The 12,209-nt window shown below is 48.8% G+C and overlaps 5 protein-coding genes across 5 annotated transcripts; 4 read left to right on the top strand and 1 right to left on the bottom strand.

Moving 5' to 3' along the window:
• Window positions 1-105: 105 nt before the first annotated feature.
• On the top strand, window positions 106-1,583 carry FSST1_007666 (uncharacterized protein; the record flags this gene model as incomplete). The annotated part of the gene is made up of 5 exons (XM_083224472.1): window positions 106-282; window positions 349-839; window positions 895-1,291; window positions 1,357-1,462; window positions 1,519-1,583. 5 exons carry the CDS (start codon window positions 106-108, stop codon window positions 1,581-1,583), a joined length of 1,236 nt encoding a protein of 411 aa, XP_083083627.1.
• A 725-nt stretch (window positions 1,584-2,308) lies between these two features.
• FSST1_007667 (uncharacterized protein) lies at window positions 2,309-3,046 on the top strand (the record flags this gene model as incomplete). The annotated part of the gene is made up of 1 exon (XM_083224473.1): window positions 2,309-3,046. One exon carries the CDS (start codon window positions 2,309-2,311, stop codon window positions 3,044-3,046), a length of 738 nt encoding a protein of 245 aa, XP_083083628.1.
• Window positions 3,047-4,185: 1,139 nt separating this feature from the next.
• Window positions 4,186-6,340, top strand: FSST1_007668 (outer membrane protein Iml2/Tetratricopeptide repeat protein 39; the record flags this gene model as incomplete). Its single annotated transcript, XM_083224474.1, has 2 exons — window positions 4,186-6,020; window positions 6,067-6,340. The coding sequence occupies 2 exons, from the start codon at window positions 4,186-4,188 to the stop codon at window positions 6,338-6,340; spliced, it is 2,109 nt and encodes a 702-aa protein (XP_083083629.1).
• Window positions 6,341-6,487: 147 nt separating this feature from the next.
• Window positions 6,488-7,504, bottom strand: FSST1_007669 (sterol desaturase family protein; the record flags this gene model as incomplete). Its single annotated transcript, XM_083224475.1, has 1 exon — window positions 6,488-7,504. The coding sequence occupies one exon, from the start codon at window positions 7,502-7,504 to the stop codon at window positions 6,488-6,490; it is 1,017 nt and encodes a 338-aa protein (XP_083083630.1).
• A 1,995-nt stretch (window positions 7,505-9,499) lies between these two features.
• Window positions 9,500-12,177, top strand: FSST1_007670 (alpha/beta hydrolase; the record flags this gene model as incomplete). Its single annotated transcript, XM_083224476.1, has 2 exons — window positions 9,500-11,192; window positions 11,240-12,177. 2 exons carry the CDS (start codon window positions 9,500-9,502, stop codon window positions 12,175-12,177), a joined length of 2,631 nt encoding a protein of 876 aa, XP_083083631.1.
• Window positions 12,178-12,209: the final 32 nt, after the last annotated feature.

Below are 12,209 nucleotides of genomic sequence, written 5' to 3' on the forward strand. Positions count from 1 at the left end.
TCTGGAGGTATGTCTTGAACTATATATACCTAGACCTTACCCACTCTAACTTCAACAACTTATATCAGCTTCATTACACCACTACTTCGTCTAATACCAGAAAAGATGGGTTCCTATTCACCAACTTCCAGATTCAAAAATCTTGATACTATCCCTCTTGACCCCCATTATGCCCTCAAAGAGTCCTTCCAAGCCGATCAGGACCCAAGAAAGGTAATCCTTGGGTCGGGTTTATATCGTGACGACAATTCAAAGCCTTGGGTCCTCCCAGCAGTCAAGAAGGTAACTTCACCCCCTGAAACTATACTGGCCTTGCTCGTGAAACTGATATGAAATAAATATCTCTAGGCTGAAGAAGTTGTTAAAACAACGCAAGACTCAGGACGTTATGAATATTTGCCTATTTCAGGATATCCTGCCTTTGTTTCTTCAGCTCGACAGGTACTCTTTGGACCTCAGAGTCTCAAGGAAAGTCGTCTGGTCTCAATCCAAACCATCTCAGGAACAGGGGCCAACTTTCTCGGAGCACGTTTCCTGGCTGAAACCCTGAAGCCATCTGCTGTCTGGCTTTCAGATCCCAGCTGGGTTAATCATGCTAACATTTGGGGACTCGTTAATGTCAACGTGAAACGATACCCTTACTGGAATGCAAAGACCAAGAAGCTGGACTATGATAACATGATTGAGAAGCTTGAGGCTGACGCTGTTGCTGGGGAAGTCATATTGCTTCATGCTTGCGCTCACAACCCAACTGGTGTCGACCCTACCAAGGAGCAATGGAGAAAGATTGCCGACGTTTGTGAAAGAAAGCAACTCTTCCCCTTTTTTGACTGTGCCTAGTAAGTCTTACCAAGCTCTCCACTGCTGATTCTATGCTGAAATGCTTTTTTCAAGTCAAGGATTCGCCACTGGAAATCTTGATGACGACGCATGGGCCATTCGCCATTTTATCGACCGTGGTACTATGGAACTCGCTGTTTGTCAATCTTTCTCCAAGAACATGGGATTATACGGAGAGCGTGTTGGTGCATTGCATATGCTTTGTGCAACATCCACAGACGCTGAGAAGGTCCGAGGCCATCTCTGCCGCCTCCAACGAGGTCAGATTTCTCAGCCCCCGACGAATGGAGCGAAAATTGCAGCAACCATACTCTCAGACCCCAAATTGTTCCAAGATTGGATCGTAGATCTTGAAGAAATGAGCAATCGGATCAAGGAGATGCGAAAGGCTCTCCATGAAAACCTCATGGTACTTGGAACGCCAGGACACTGGGATCACATTGTCTCGCAGGTAAGCTTCATACGTTGTGCTGGAAGTGACATATTGTCGATCAAGGCTGACTTTTGATTGTTTAGATTGGCATGTTTTCGTACACCGGATTGACTCCTGATCAAGTTGCATCTATTCAACAAGATAGCCACGTTTACATCTTAAAGTCGGGTCGTATCTCAGTCGCAGGACGTAAGTTGCACGAGACTCTTTACATTAGTGACGAAGTATAATTAATGCTTTCATAGTAAACACCAAGAATGTTGAGTATGTGGCAAAGGCACTGGATATGGCAGTGAGAAGGCTTCCCTAGATATATGTTTTGGGCGACAATATTCAATTCTATATTGTTTCAGAAACATCAGCAGATCAGTAACCGAATTCGCAACAGTAGGGCTGACATAACATCGGATTGGCTTAACGAGCTCATCAACAGCTGTTAGCACAGCCGCAAATAAAATTCAAGTCCCCAATTCCAAATCCTTGCATTGATTTGGTGATGAATGGCAAATGACATTGAACGCGAAGGATTTCGAAAGACACTTTTAGAAGTTGAAACGTCGTTGATAGGATCCTTGAACCTTGTATTCTTGAAACCAAAGGTTGATGAGAGGTCTTGGATTTTATCGGGCTCTTTTCTAGCGATCTCTAAACGGTGATTAGTGCTGCTTTGCTTAATTCCCAGTAAGTTCGGTAAGGACTGTTCATGTCGGTCCCGAACTTTGTCTCAACATGCATCTGATGCAGATAGAGGGCGTCTCGCTTTTGAGTTGGGAGGATAGCATGTCGGGAAATGGTCCCTAAATTAAAACATCTCCGACTAAGCCGAATGATGACTCAAAATTATCAAGAGTGGACTTCTTGGGGGCCCTCACGTTATGTCTTACCCTAGTTCTACTTCTCCTAGGACTCAACTCTGGGGGAAATGTGGCCGAATGGACACATCCCCTTGTCTTGGTCTCTATATCACTATCGGTCGCCGCCGCCGGGATATTCGTTTTGATCGAAACGACATCGGCGAAAGAACCCATTATCCCAATGCATCTGCTCCTTGATCGGACTGTTCTTTCCGCCTGCTTGATGAACTGGCTCATAACTATGGTATTATTCATGTCAACATTCTATGTACCCATATTCTTTCAGGTTAACGGCTTGTCTACCACGGCTTCTGGTATACGTCTCCTGCCGCAGAGCGTGGGTGCTTCCATTGGTTCTCTCACCTGTGGATATATCATGAAACGTACAGGAAAATACTGGACTTTGGGTCTAGTTGTTGTTGCTGGTTCTGTTCTTGGCTTCACAGGCCTCAGTACTGTGACAATCAACACCCCTACCCTTCCGATCTTGCTATATGTTTTCTTGATTGGAGTTGGGTATGGCGGTATGTTATCTGTCGCACTTCTGGCGACTGTAGCAGCCGTATCACACGATGAGCAGGCCGTTGCTACCTCGGCCAACTACGCCTTCCGATCGACGGGCTCTACTATTGGGGTCACAATCGCCTCGACAGTCTATCAGAACCTGCTCCAAAAAGGACTACACCAACGTTTCGATAACCGCGAGGGATCTGCGGATGTTATAAAACGAATCCTTGACTCACTAGATGAACTGAAGCACCTCCCTCAGGGGTGGAATGAAGGTGTATATGAGGCATATGCCGTTGCACTGAGGGGAGTATTCCTGACTGGGCTAGGATTGGCCACGCTGGGCTTGGTAGCAGTAAGCTTTTTAAAAGAGCATAGGCTACACAGTACTATCTCTCGGGCTGATGAGTGATGGTTTAGTACTGCTGCTGTGCACCTTTGCTGCTTTACATTTCACTTCCCTCTTGCTCCAATGATCTCTATAGTCAGGTTATTGCATAAAATCTACAAGAGAATAAAGAAAAGATCGATTCAATGAGTATGAAGAACCCTAAGCCTCACACATTTTTGTTATCAGACACCTGTATAAAGTGTGCTGCCAAATGTTAGACCACTGCATTATACGGGTATCTCCAGAAACATTAGGATACATTGACGGGAGCGTGTAGGTTATGAGATTTAGAATATATCTTTTAGAAGATGATATTACCCAGCCGATACAACTACAAGAAATAAAGAAAGTAGTCATCAATGTATATAGCGTTAGTGATGCCCTGTAAAGCTGTAGGGTTACTTCTAGCCTAGAACCAAGTCACATGCCCCTATCAATTACCAGTCTCATTTACTTCCACGCTTATATCTATTGGCGATGCTCTTCAATCTGGCACTCAACTCGAGGCCTACCAGTGTCTTAAGAGCGTCAGTGCAACCCTGGTCAGCTTGGACAGGTTGATCTTGTTCTTGTTCAAAATGATGGAAACATTTACTTGGGTGGTATCTGTTCAACACGGCCCATGGATTCCCAAACATTGATTCACTTTACTAGGTAGATTAAATTGAATAGATAAAGAGTAGAGGCAGCTAATGATGTCAGCTTCTTACTCCGATTGGTGCCGGTAAGACCGCCTAAAGTCCGCGGATATCGGGTCCGGAGCTTATGGAGCTCCCTAGCTTACCTTCCTTCCCCCACTAACTAACGTACCTATGATGGACCTGAAGATGATCCATTTCTTAAAGCGAGAGGTTTTTTCCCTTTCCTTTCATCTCACTCGTCTTGATCTTCATCTTTCACTTCCAAGACATCATTCTTATTTGGCATTGGTTATTCACTATCCCTAACCTCCCCCAGATCTTGGACTGGCGGCGTCTCTCCTTCAATTCGAACCACTCACGACTACGGTAGACGCCACAAAGAGGGGCTCAATCTCATTCAGCCTAAGACCTAAGACGTCAGCATTTGAGGCTCAGCAAGACGCTATACAAGGGAGCATCAGCCTTAAACACTCTCTCTCTCTCTCTCTCACTCATCATCTCTTCAATTCAATCGCAAAAATGAGTCGTCTGGCTGGTTGGTTCCGCTCGGGCACTGCGACCCCAGCCACAGATGCAAACAGTGATGCTGGCTCCATCTCCACCAAGGATAACATGGCTAGGGAAATGGAGGACATTGACGACGCCATGGCTTCCTGTGGTCTCATTATGAATGACGATATCGACGGTGCGTGGGAAAGACTTCAGACGGGCGACTCATCTTTCCATCAGCTCGGTCTGGCTGTCACCATCTTCATGCGCTCAGTCCTGGGTTTCGAAAAGGCGGTCATGACAGAGACCACTACCAAGCTAGATGAGTGCGAGGCCAAGGCATGGGCAGACTACAAAAAGGCTCAGAAGCACGGAAAGGCTCGTGCAGGAAGTAAATTGTACCCTCCTGGTACCGAGTTTGAGCTTGTTCGTGCTGAGACGCAGCTCATGGGTGCCGTCGTTGGTGTTCTACACGAGAGTCTCATTGATGCCATGAAGAGCTTCCTCAAGCTGCGCAAGGCCTTCATGACTCTCGATGCCATCATTGAAGCTGAGACAAAGATCTTAGCCACCATGCCTCAAGCCACTTCCCAAACATCTCTATCCGCCAAGCCAGTCACCGATGTCACAAAGAGCATGGAGAAGCTCGACATTGACTCCGCATCTGGTACCCAAACACCAGCTAATGTGGATTCTTCAAGTTCTTCAAACGCAGGAACAAATGAAGACGAAAAGGTTGATGAAGGCGCACCACTCAAGGAAGCCAGGTCAAAGGCCACCGAGTCCGACTCTGTTCTTCTCGAGAACCCTCTCGACATTTTCGTCCACTCTGGCGCCAACATGTGCTTTGGTATGATCCTTCTTATGCTGACCCTCGTGCCTCCTGCTTTCAACCGTCTGCTCTCAGTCGTCGGCTTCCGTGGTGACCGCGAGCGTGGTGTCCGTATGCTTTGGCGCTCTACGGCCTACTCCAACGTTAACGGTGCCATCTCCGGTCTCATCCTGCTATCTTACTACAACGCTCTCCTCGGCGCTGTCGACATTCTCCCCGATGCCAAGGACTTTGACGAAGGCGCCGAGGTTGTTGGTCCTCCTCGCGCAAAATGCGAGAAGCTTCTTGCCTCCATGCGATCTCGATACCCCGACTCTCGCCTGTGGCTCATCGAAGAAGCCCGACTGTACAGCAACGAGCGTGACGTCGCCAAGGCTGTTGGTGTCCTCAATTCTGAGGGTGAGTCCAAGATGAAGCAAGTCACCGCCCTCAACAACTTTGAGCTCTCCCTCAACTCTATGGCCATGCAGGACTGGAACCTTATGCGGGATTCTTTCATGCGTTGTTTGGAGCTCAACGACTGGAGTCATGCTCTGTACTACTACATGGCCGGTATCGCCTCTGTGGAACTCTACCGTGACGCCGTAGCCGCGGGAGATGAGGATGAGGCCCGTCGCCAAAAGGCCAAGGCTGAAGAGTACCTCCGCAAAGCGCCCGGTGTAGCGGGTAAGAAACGGTTCATGGCGCGCCAGTTGCCCTTTGAGGTGTTCGTGCAGCGCAAGATCCAGAAGTGGGAGGATCGCGCTAAGAGCTTAAGTGTGGACCTTGCTGATGCTATTGGCGCGAGTCCCGCGGCAGAAATGAGTTACATGTGGAACACCAACAAGCGTATGGGCCCGGCCGAGCTTGAGAAGGCGGTGGGTGGAATGAGTTGGGACAGATGCACTGCTAAGCCAGAAGTGGCGGAGAAGATCAAGGCCGAGATTGATGAGATGGGATCATGGGCGCTCATCACAGCGTCACTATACAGGAACCAGAAGAAGTTTGTCGAGGCCAGGGAATTGCTGGAGGCACACGTCTTGAAACACGACCGGTAAGTCGCATCAATTATGAAGACGAACGTCGACTAACCATTCCAGATTTGTATTCAAGGGTCCGACAAAAGATGACTACGTCCTGGCAGCAGGAGTATACGAAAAGGGCGCCATCGCCTGGTCCGAGTGCTGCAATCCACCAGAGGGCACGCCCGAGGAGATTGCAGCGTACCGACGGGGAAAATATGACGAGTGTGTCAAGCAGATGGACATTGCCAAGGTGTGGGAGACGTTTGTCCTCGACACTAGAATTGGTATGAGGGTGCAGAGCGGTATCGAGACGCTCAACTGGTTCGCAAAGAAGATGGGATACAAATAGACTCGGCAGCAATCATCGGAACGGGAGTTTGTCTACATAGAATGGTTTCATTCACTTGGGAAGAGATGGGGAACAATCACTTAGGTTGGGTGGGATGGGAAGGTCATGGCATCAATTGAAGAATGAAGTTATGATGATGGACATTAACTAAGTTCGCTTGGATCGCAGTCTCGAACTCCTTCTCTTGCCACCCTCGTCGCCATTTGCAAACTTGTCAATTCCTCCTTTGACAGCCCCCATACCACTATCCAACTTTTTGGCAGACCTTTCTTTGACGTGATGTTTCTCTGCTTCAGCTTTCACATCATCCAGAACATCACGCCCACGACCAGTGCCATTCATCCAATCCAACAGACCCCATGCGCCGTAATTGCAATCACCTCTACTAGCATAATGCACCGCTGTGCGTCGTGTCATACCACCCATGATGATGCCAGGGACTATACTGTATCCTGACATGGCAAGAGTCTCTTCAGCCGTGCACAGGGCAAGGAAGAGGAAGTATGTAAGTAGATGTGGGCGCAGGGCAATAGATGGCAGATAGATAGGCAGAAAGCGATGAAGAAGTAGAGGGATTGGGTGATCCGCAAATAGTTGAAGACTATAAGGCGCCGCTGACCTCGCGTGGCTATATTGCTTGTGATATTTCGCAATTGCGCCTTTTGAGTGTAGTATATTGCGATGAATGTAGTAAGTCAGCACCTCTCTCGCCGTCAGCATCAGCAGAATATGCTTAGCCAACTGCCATGGTAAAGGAAGTACTGATGCAGTTTTGAAGTCATCCTCTCCAAGAATATACTTGAAGCCTAGATTTGACGTGCCCTCAGCCGCAGTCACAAGCGCCAGGTTCACCAGCACTAGCGCAACCTGGCGTACGATCAAACGGCCATTACGTTGTGGAAGTGAAGCGCGGCCACCAAGTTTGACGGACTCTGCAGCACTAGGTACGGAGGCGTCGAGAAGAAGGGTCAGAAGAGACGGTACAAGATACAGGACGACTCTTATGGCAAGTGTGCCGAGGACGCGAATGCGAAGAGATGTATGGGACAGGACGAGAGTTGTCCATGTCATGTAGAAGAAGAGAAGGTTGAGAGATGTAGACCATGATGCGGAAGCAGGTGACAGCAGGTATGATAAGATGGGGAGGGAGAGAAGGACGTCCATGATGTAAGCAACAGACAAAGTGGTGATAGTGGTGATGATGTTTTTGGTGTTTTGGACTTGGCGTTGGCTAGTGGCGCATCACTCTCATCATGGATGTAAAGTCAAAAAAGAGGGGGATGCAGAGATTATCACGAGTTGTTATGATTTACTGGCAGATCTTGAGGAGAGTTGTTTTGCAATGCCATGACGTCGCAAAATTGCTTGATCCTGGAACACGACCTTGAACTTGGGGTGAGATTTGCGATAGGGAAGAATGACGTAGGTGTGGCGCTGGTCCCACAGCCACATGAGAGATACTGCAGCCACAAAACAGAAGAACCCTGCAAGCTGTCAAAAGTGCCATCTCATCTCGTTAGAACTGACTGTCTGTAGAGTTGACTTTTCGTTGCGCAGATAAGCAGACAAAATAATACGCTTACTTTGTCTTTTTAAAGCTATTGAACAACGACCAGAACAATGCATGAACTTAAATGCAGGTACATGCAACTGAGTACAGACGCTGACATGACAATGCATCATGCATCTTCTTGGCCATGACTGGAATAAATTGATCGATATCCATTCAAAAAGAAAAAGAAAAAGACCCCTCAATAAATAAACAATGTGACTTGTTCTGAACCAGTCAGCAGTCTCCCTCTCAAGACTTTCTCAGCTCAAGTTTTTAACTAAAACGCACATCCATCCACTGTGGATCATGCTCGGGAGTCTGTGGAGTTCGGGTCATTAATTGGTCCCCTCCCTCCCCCATGACCACGAGGATCTACATGCACAATGCCCATTGCTCGTGGCCTACAGTCCGTCTGGAATTGTATCACTGTTAAGCTTTTTTTTTTTTTTTTTTTTTTTTTCAGATTCATCAGCTAAACTTTTAGTTGCCGCTGAAATGTTTGCGATGAGAAGGAATTGTTGATGGAATGCAAAAACTGTGGAATGGCAATAGACAGGGGATATGCTAGTTAAGCGAATGGGAAAGGTCGCAAGATCCAGGGGAAAAAGTTAACTTGCATTTTCAGGGGTCTAGACTAAATGCTCAGGGGTTCAGTGACAATTGAACGTCAAGAAGAAGAAGAAAATAGAAACACAAATGACAAAAGGGCTGAAGTTGAAGCTGGTCGGAAACTCACTGCAATCCATGTCCTGGTACTGCAGTCTCCCATCGGAACGTAACCCAAACTGCCTCTGATCTCGGTAACATAGCGAAAGAACAAATCTTAGGCCCCCTCAGGTTAGGCACATTGAAACCATTCCTCCTCCAGATTCTCGACCCGTCAACGTTGCAATCTCTATCGTCCAGTACTACTCTGTACTCGTCTCTGTCTGTCGTATTTATGATGAAAAAAGTAATAATACACTTTGGGCCTCAATAATAAACTTGCGACCTTGCTATTCATTGATAGATTAATTGATTTGGCCCACTTTCTCTCTACTAGCCTCTCGTCCAATAATCCTTTCTCGCCCTCTTCCTCCTTCTTCCCATCCTCTCGCTTCTCCTCGTCAACCACATTTGCGCGCCATTCGAAATAATTCCTTTGCCTTGCCTTGCCTTGCCTTTTACCTTTACCGCTTCAATCCTTGACCCTTCCTTTGTCTCTTCCTTCCTTTTCATCTTCTTCTTTCCCTTCCTTTCTTCCATATTTTCTTCTACGCGCGACGAACCCACTTAGCTCCATATCCTATCTACTACTACGATCCTAGTTATTACACGCCTCTGGACTGATCCACCATCACCATTTCCCGCCAACAAACTAATATCCCACGACGTTTGCCTTTGATCCGAAACTTTTACACTATCTCATCCCTTTAATCAGAGGGTAGGCGCGTGCCACCCCATTGTTTGCGCGAGACACGCATCGCCGTCCGGTTTCTGTGAAACACAAAGAAGCCTTTGGGATATCTAGCATCCCTTGACATCCACTTCTCAAATTCACAACTGACTCAACGCCCTACTACGCTACTTTAAATCACCCAAGTCGGTGGCACGCAGAGGCCCCAGCCATGAATTTTGACTCGGCTGATGTCCCCCCTATCCCTCATCGTGCCCACGGCCATCACGCTCATGGATACAGTCATTCTCGACGTCGTTCACTGCAAGGCCCCTCGTCAAAGCGTTCCTCAAATGTCCCTCCCGCCAGTCCCGAGGTTATCTCAAACTTGATCACCAGTCTGAGCGTCATCTCCGCGCCCGCGACCTCCCACTTCGAGGCATCTCCTCAGAGTCTTTCTTTGCCAGCGAGTCCAGGTGGTTACAGTCAGGGTAGCTTTGGCGTCGACTACGGAGCTTTCCACCAACCGAGCCTCGACGACTTACGACAGGATCCCGTCTCCCTCGACGAACTTGCCGCTCTACCTCCCGTTATTCGCACCTCGAAACCTCCCAGCGGATACTCTGCGCTAACCGCGACAAAGAGCCCCAAGAGTCCTCGAAGCCCGAGCCGTGAAGGTGGCCTGCGATCGTTTATCCGGAATAGTACATCTCGACCTTCGTCCAAAGGATCCTCCCAAGCTTCCAAGAACGATGATACGCAGAGTATAGGCGGCCTTTCAATCGAACGACGCTCCGGTGTGGTGACACCCGAATTGAATCACAAACAGTCGCACGACAGTTGGGGCAAGAAAACATCGAGAAGTGCAAAGGGCCTTATGTACATGAGCTCGAGGGAACGCCTACGCGAGAAGGAGGCAGAGCGAAAACGAGCATCTGGTGGAGTCTCAGCTTCATCATCAGGTGCATTTGCTGGAGAGAGTGTTCACAGCGACGGTCGCAACGATCCCTTTTTCGCCGAAACAGCCATTCGGGAAGAGTCTCAGTACGATCTTCCAATCGAGCGTCCAATGGATGGGCCTTGCGCTATCCCAACGCGGGGTTCAAGTCTAGCAAAGACCACCCAGCCCTTGCGATCGAGTGGGAGGAGGTCAAGGCAGGAAGGTGCAGTTACTGATGTTATACCAGAAGGAGATGAACATATGCGACCTCGAGAACGGGAAACGGATAGAAGGAGACCGGCGCATAATACGCATCAATCGAGGTCGTCCACAAGATCTCCCGTCTATGGTCTCAAGGAAGCTTCCCCTTCCAAGACCACTAGTGTGGCTGGTAGGAGCTTCCTTGACATTAGTCGAGACGACGACGGCTTAAGCGATGACGAAGACGAAGGCGCACCCTTCCCTGCCGTTGCTCAGAACAGAAAGCGAGATCCAAGTAATGACCGCAATGATCGGAGACGATCTGGGCAGCCAAGTCCAGCGCCAGTGGAAGGGGTCAAGATAAAGCGTAGCAGTTCACGTCTCAAGCGCTTATCTGAGCCTCTACACCTCAAATCGGAAGACCGAATTCGCTCCCCTAGTCCTCAGCCGCCAGTTCAGAACCAGTCGCGCAACAACCACCACGATCGACCTCAATCTGCCGACTCTGTCGATGGCGCGGTTGACTCATATTTATGCTCGCCACGGCTGTCGCAAAAGATCCGACATCCCCAGACGGGTCGCGTCATCTCTTTCTCTGAAGTCGGTGATTCTGAGGGTTCTGCGGTCTTTTGCTGTGTCGGAATGGGCTTGACGAGATACATCACTGCCTTTTACGACGAGCTAGCATTGACATTGAAGTTGCGGCTTATTACTCCGGATCGACCAGGTGTTGGTGATAGTGAAGCTTACTCGGATGGAACTGCGACGCCGCTGAGCTGGCCTGGTAAGTCCATGTCTTTACGTTTCACAACTATGTGCTAACTATGATAGATGATGTCTACGCTATCTGCCAAACGCTTAAGATCACCAAGTTCTCGATTCTCGCTCACTCAGCTGGCGCCATTTACGCCTTGGCCACGGCACTCCGAATGCCTCAACATATTCGAGGCAGGATACACCTCCTTGCGCCGTGGATTCCTCCATCCCAAATGAACGTCTTCGGTACTTCACAGGCTCTGCCCCCTACCAACGCCATCCCGACTGCCCAACGTATCCTTCGAGCTCTTCCCACGCCCATCCTCAAGGCTGCCAATAGCAGTTTCATGACGGCAACAAGCAGCTCCATCACAAGCTCGTTGCCAAAGACACCACGACGAGGAAAGAAAAAGAACGGCCGCGAAAGCACGGGGAGCTCACGGAATGTCACACCAAGTATCGATAAGGAGAATTTGTATAACAAGGCTACTACAAATGGGCATGGTGATACAGAATTCGACCATCCCGCTGCATCAGATATGGATAGGATGAGTATTCCACAAGGCACAAGAGGTGAATCAGATGTCATCACAGCGGCGAGTGACGCCATGGCGGATAAGGAACGTCAGATGAACTACGACCTACGACTTACCCATGCTATTTGGGAGCTTGCAACAACAGGAGCAAATCCTGCCGTGGACCTTTTGGTCTGCCTTGAACGACGACACACCATCGGTTTCCGATACGTCGATATTACAAGACCAGTTGTCATTCACCATGGCAGCAGAGACACTCGCGTCCCCGTTGACAATGTCAAATGGCTTGGCAAGACTATGCGTCGCTGCGAAGTCAGAGTCCTCGAGGGTGAAGGTCATGGACTCATGGCTAGCGCGAGTGTCATGGGCTCAGTGCTCATGGAGATGAGTAAAGAGTGGGAGGATTGGATGAAGGTCACAGGGACCGAGGGGAGGAAAGATCGCGAGAGGGGTCGGCGAGGGACTCTTGTGCGATAAGGGAACATTTCTTTTGTGATTTGGATAATGTC

Source organism: Fusarium sambucinum, chromosome II (assembly GCF_050947815.1).
Source record: "Fusarium sambucinum isolate potato_lamoka chromosome II, whole genome shotgun sequence".
Lineage (NCBI taxonomy): Eukaryota > Fungi > Ascomycota > Sordariomycetes > Hypocreales > Nectriaceae > Fusarium > Fusarium sambucinum.